Genomic DNA, 6,241 nt, shown 5'->3' with positions numbered 1-6,241 from the left:
GTATGTGAAACTTGCAGTCTTAAACCTGGGCATCTCCAGAAAACGAGAAATGTTGGCCACTCTAGATTCAAAACAGTAAACGTTGGAATAGGCAGTGAGGTTGTGGCAAATGATGTAGGCTCTTCCCAAGAGACGTGACTCAAGAGAAGATGACAGACTGGCACTTAGAGGGGAAATGGTTGAAAGTTGAGATTTTTTACTCAACTATTCCTCTCCCCCTTGTAATTTTTAAACTTATGCTAATGACTTATTTCCAGTGTGTGAGGGGAGAATGAGGTAACAGTGAGGTTAATGATACCGAATACAAATAATAAATGGAACAACATTGTCTCATGGAGCAGGGACAGGCAGGATCCTGGATTATAAGGGCAGAATGAAGTCCTGATAATTGCAGAGAGAAATTGAAAACATTATGGGAAAGGGGGAGATAGAACAAAGGGTCTCTATCTTGTCAGGACCCAGTAGTGTGATGATGGGTGTGAGGCAGCTTGAATGAAGATGGACAAAAGTTGGGACATTGTGAAATTGCTAGATGACACTTGAAACTCATTCCTAGAATGAGTGATCAGCTGAAGAGACAATAAAGAATATGACCCAAATACATAGTGACCCAAGCTTGTCTAGCTTGTACAACTACATTGTACTCCTGGTCTTCAGAAATATCTATCATTGCACTTCAAAATAATTCTTTAGGAATATTTCTGTGGCTATGCAAGAGATGAAATAGAGATTTGAAATGACTGAAAGGACACATGTTCAGTTTTGGCTGGAATACTATGAGTATCACTTATTGTACTACAGTGGGTGACATAGTCACATGCAGATTAACTCAGATTGGAGGGGAACATGAGAACAGGAGGAATAAGAGATAGGGAAGTGATGGTAGGCATAGTGAGCTATGTCAGCATCCGGTACACGGAAGCTGGGATAACAAGATAGTTTAACATAATTTGAAGCCTAGGCTACCAGATACTGTCCCCTTCCTCTTGATGGGATTTTATAAACATCTTATTGACAAATTCTTACAATAATCCTCTATGACAGATTGTTCTCCAGTTTGCCAATGGAAAAACCACAATTCAATATAGTTAACTGGACCATAGTTAGTAAATTAGCAATAGTAAGGCATAGCTAAGTTAACTGATTTAGTTTTCTCTCCGGTTTTTAAAAATTATTTTCCAATAATAATAATAATATAACACCTAAATTTAGACCTTCATCAAAATTAAATATATGTAAAATAAATAAGATAATAAATAAATAAGGTTCAAAAGAAAATGTTGGACACCCCACAGGCATTGAGTTTATGTTTGTCTAACATAATTTTCAGCTAGTGGTAATTTTGCCTTTTAGGGCACATGTGACGAGGAGGATAGATTCTACTGTCACAATCAGTAGAGTACCACTGGCATCTAACGGACAAGTCTGGGCAGGCTGCTGAACCTCCAGCCATGTACAGGACAGACTGAAAAGTAAATAACTGTGGTGCCCAAAATTTCAAGAGCACTCAGAGGTAGGAACCTCTCTGCTCCAGGCATAGTGTAAGTACCAGGAACCCATGAATGCAAATCTTAGCCAAACCTCACAAATGACAAGCAGGTCTTAGTGTCCCAGTACTCTTAGATCTGGACTTGCCGCTTGCTTTCAATAAGTTGGGGTTGTTTTGCCTGTCTGAGCCTCAGCTTTCAAAGGAGCAACTGGCAACTGCCCCCACCACCCCCCCACACAGGGGGAGATCAGTAAATGGATGCTTTGCTCAGAGCCTGGCACATAGAAACATGTGGTGTTGGTATTCTTCTCATGAACAGAAGGCATAGCAAACGAGGTACTGGCCAAAGAGATCTTCTTTTTACTAAACTGGGTAAGAAGGAAGAAGAAAATTAAGAAACACTACGTTGACAGTAAACCCTATGAACAGTCACAGTGTTAAGGTCTGACTGTGAAATTCTATCCTAGATTATTGTCACAATAAACCAACATAAATTAAGTGGTTGTTGGGTAATGTGCCTTTAGCACAATGAAATTAATCACTTTTCACCACTGTGAAGAAATTCAACTAGCTGCCAGGTTTCTAGAGTTGCAAAATTCTTTTCATGGTCACTACTCCAGTTTCTCTCAGAAGAAAGTGATCTGGTAATAATAGCATTTGAAGCCATGCCTACCATTGCAGCATACAAGTTCCTTTAAAAATCTTTCCCAAAAGCTACAGCGGTGGTTTTGATTTTTGCAGCCATTGGCCCTGGCTTTTTCATCCCTTGCAGTCACACCGAGTTTCGTTCCCCTGTCTCCATGTAGATATTCAGTCAGCCTGTTTTGGCTGCCTTAAACAGAAGCAGCAATCAGTCTACAGACATCCCTCACTCCATTTCTGAGTGTTGCTGTCTTCTTGGTCCCTCACCTGTGGGTCTGTACCCAACAGCCTCCCTTCTTGCCTCCAGCTGCTTGCTTCCCACTGAGACTTTCTTCAGCTCTGACCCTCAATCATCCTGATGGTGCTGTGAATCCTCTCAGCCATATTCACTACTGGTTAAACTTTTTCTCTGACTTTCCGCCTCGAAGCCTCCCATCCAGGTTATAAAGAGAAAGGAAAATCTCCTTTGGAAACATTATATCCTCCACCGTTCCCTACCATGGTGAGGTCCAAGGAGTTAGGAAGATGAGGAATGTAGGGGCTGGGGATAGAGGATGTGGGATACAGGGGTGTGGCTGAAACAAGATGAAAAGTTACATAGCTATCATAACACCCGGAGCAAACAAACAAAATGAGAACACATGCTGCACCACGGGTTTCACACTGAAGCCATTCATTTGCTTATAAAGACACACATACACCTGCATGTCCAAGCAATGCAACAGCTTAAGACCTTTTGTGTATTTTACTTCTGAGTCACACAAACAGCTACAAAGTGAGAAGTGGAGAAAGGCTGTCATCCTGTTATAATAAGGAAACTTAAAAATCAAAGAGGTTATAACCTGTCTCCTCTCCCCTTCTCCCCCCCCCCCCAAAATGGCTGGGAAAGGGGAAAGGGAGGGAGACAGAAATGGGGCTCTAGAGTTGCCATTTTTTTTTTCCATCTAACTCGGAGATTTGGAAGAAGGCAGAGAGCAGCGCTGAGAGGCTGAAGCAATGGGTAAGGTGCACCCAGGTAACACAGCAGAAAAAGATGGGAACGGCGAGATTGGTAGGGGAGGGGAACTCTTAAGAAGGAAAGAAGAGAGTCACACTCAGAACTGGGGACAAGGCTCAGTGGTAGAGCACTTCTTCTAGTGTGTTTAAAGCGTTGGGCTTAATATTTGACCTCGTAAAATAAATAAATAAATAAATAAATAAATAAATAACCCCAATGGCACGGTCAGCTTCCTGGATCCACCGCGCCAAAAACAAAAAAACTAAGAACGGCAAAGGGGGAAAGATGGGAGCCTGGGACATGACCTTGCCAGCACCCAACCCCCACTCGCGGCGTCCACCTAGCAAAGCTGAGAAATCTGTGAAAACACTAAGAAAACACTCAATTCAATGACCACATACCTCTGGTTCATTTCTTTCAATACAGGCTTTAATTCATAATGTAGTCAGGGGAGGACACCAGGGAGCTGTTTGGGGGCGGGGGGGGGGGGGTAATGGCATTAAACACACTGACCTTGGCTGAACTGAGATGAGACAGATGGCTACAAAAATTCTGTCTTACTCTTGATCTCCTTCCATCATCCCACCCAAATCCTGTCTCGAGCTTTTTAAACTGGTCTGGTCCAAGTAAGAATCTATGAGTCACTTAGAAAGAAAGAAAAGAACATCTGAGACTGTGATTAAAACAATCCCCAACCACTCTTCATCTGTTTTCCTGGAGATCCTTTATTAAATGGATTGAGGGTTGTTTTGTTTTTTTTTTTAAATCCCATTTCGTCTTTACTTGCGTTCTCCCATCGTTCTCTCCACTCAGAAGAGACCTACAGTGGCACGCAGCCCACAGTAGTCATAAGGGAAGGAAAGAGTTCCTCGCAGTCAGTCGGGATGCGCTCCCTCCTCCCCAGAAGCTCCTTCCCAGACCCCGTCCGGTCTCCAGAGGTTGGGGTAAACCGCGCGGCTGTAGCCCGCGCTATAATCATAGGACATCTGATGGGGCGGCGGCAGCGCACAATCTGGGAAGAAGGGAGTAAAAGAGGCCAAGGCTGGTGCGTCCTCCCCACCTGGAGAGTCCAAGGCTGTGGGGTACAGGAGGCGCACAGGCTCGTTCAAGGTCACGCCGCCGCGAACGCCAGCCAGAGGAGGCTTCTTGGTCTGAGGACAGCTCGGGGTGTTCCAGGGCTCGGGGTATAGTAGGTTCCCCACCATCGCTGGCTGCTCAAAGGGGCCGGACTCCAGCTCCAGGGGTCCCCGTAGGACCGTGGCTCCGGCGGGGAAAGGGTCGAGAGGGTCCTCGGCTAGCAAGACACCCGAATCGTTGCCACTGCCGAAGTCCGGCGCCAGCAACTCAAAGAACTCAACGGCCTCCGCCCCTTTCTCCAGGTCACCCAGGCTCACGCCCTGGCCCGAGGGGCTGCTGCCGCTGCTACCGCAGCCCACCCGGGATGGCTCAGTGAAGAAGGACGGGGGCAGGTTTCGGGCACGCAGCGGGACCTTCCTGGTGCCGGGGACCACTGAGCTCGCCACGGTGCCCGCCCGGTCTCCCGTAGCGCTTGCTGCCCCGAGGCCCGGGACGGACACTGCAACCGCACCGCCTGCCGTCTCTGCGCCCCCCGGGACGTGGCGCAAAGAGTCAAAAAGGGCAGCGAGGCTCCGGCTCTGCAGGCTGGCGGCAGCTGCAGCCTGGGTCGCCTCCCTCCGCGGGGCGGCCTTACAGTGCGCCGGGGTCGCCACGGTCGGGGCTCCCGGGGCTCCTGGTGGCCGTTTGGCTGGAGCATCTGCGGCGCTCGGGGACGGCGGTCTCGGAGGTGCGGTGCCCATGAGGCCACTGCAGCGCTTGATCTGCTTCTGTAAGTACTTGCGGTGGTTCACTTTCCGCTTGGACTTGCCTGGCTTGTCCAGCGCCAGCTTGATGTTGCTGGACGCCGAGTCTATGAAGCTGAGCAGGTCGCGGGTGGCCTCGCGCACGTCCCCGCCCTCGGACCCCGACAGCAGAGCTCCCGCGGACGCCACGCTCTCATCATCTTCGAAACAGCAGCCCTTTTCCAGACTTCCGAAGGCGCTCACCAGCCCGTCCGCGGAGCCTCCGAAACCGAAGGGTATGAAGGGGTGCGAGCTGAGCAGCGCAGCCTGCACCGCCATCGCCGCGGCTCCCCGGCCGTCCGCAGCGCGGCCCGTGCGCACCCGGCCCGCTCCAGCCCAGGCGCGGCGCTGTCTGATCGCTCCGACCCAGGCTCTCGGCTCAGCCTCCCGGGGGAGCTCATTAGATCTTGTAAGCCAGAGGCGGAGGGAGGGAGCTCAGGGCGACCGCCCCGGTAGCGGAGGGGAGGGGCTTACGCAGCCGGGCTTTGGTGGTGGGCATAAAGGGGGCGGGAAACTCGGGCTTTTGTTTTCTAAGCTTTCTCAGACCTTAACCCTTTCCTTTCCCTGTGTCCCTGGGCATTTGTTTTGACTGGCCTCAATCGCCAAGGGTGAAGAGAAAGCCTGTGTTCCAACCCCAGCGAGGCTCCTGAAAACTCACATCCTGACCCTGGACACAGTCCCTAAGCGAGTTCACAAATCTGAGTTTCATTTCCAGTTCTGGAAGCAGTGAGGTCCACCAGCTTCCAGCTCCTGGATGCTCGCCCTTTACCAGTCATCACCCATACTTTATGTCATTTAATCCTCTCCAACAACCTCATGAACTGCATGTTTTGTTACCATTCAACAAAAGAAACTGGACTTCTGAGAAGTTCAAACAATTGGCCATAGACACATCTAGCCCAGTCAGACAAGAACGCCATTCCCAAACTTATGAATCTGTATTTTCTTGGCCCTGTCTTTCTTAATATAGGAGGAAAATTATGTTTCTTCAAACTCTACTTCTGATCCTAAGATTCTGATCAGTTTCCCTGGGACTCTCGAGTCTAATGTTCTTTCTTCAACTGCTTGATTGGTAGAAATTACTACTAGCTTAAAGTTAAGTCGAAGCCAGCCCTTGGCCCAAAGGTCAAATGAGAAAGAAGTCAGTCTCCCTGAGCCAGTTCTTGAGGGGAGAGAGGCCCAAGTGTATGGACAGCTCTGGCCTCTTAGGTTTTCCTCAGTCCTACTTCTGAAGGAAGTAGCTTGTCCTCCACA

The 6,241-nt window shown here is 48.8% G+C and overlaps 1 protein-coding gene across 1 annotated transcript; it reads right to left on the bottom strand.

Moving 5' to 3' along the window:
- Positions 1–3,539: 3,539 nt before the first annotated feature.
- Fam181b (family with sequence similarity 181 member B) lies at positions 3,540–5,430 on the bottom strand. The gene has a single exon (XM_034514124.2). The coding sequence runs from the start codon at positions 5,264–5,266 to the stop codon at positions 4,004–4,006; it is 1,263 nt and encodes a 420-aa protein (XP_034370015.1). The 5' UTR covers positions 5,267–5,430; the 3' UTR covers positions 3,540–4,003.
- Positions 5,431–6,241: the final 811 nt, after the last annotated feature.

Source organism: Arvicanthis niloticus, chromosome 1 (genome assembly GCF_011762505.2).
Source record: "Arvicanthis niloticus isolate mArvNil1 chromosome 1, mArvNil1.pat.X, whole genome shotgun sequence".
In the NCBI taxonomy this organism is placed as follows: Eukaryota; Metazoa; Chordata; class Mammalia; order Rodentia; family Muridae; genus Arvicanthis; species Arvicanthis niloticus.
This window is presented reverse-complemented; position numbering and strand designations above follow the sequence as displayed.

Coding starts and splice junctions, on each gene's coding strand:
- Fam181b (XM_034514124.2), bottom strand. CDS start 5,266: ATGGCGGTGCAGGCTGCGCTGCTCAGCTCGCACCCCTTCATACCCTTC.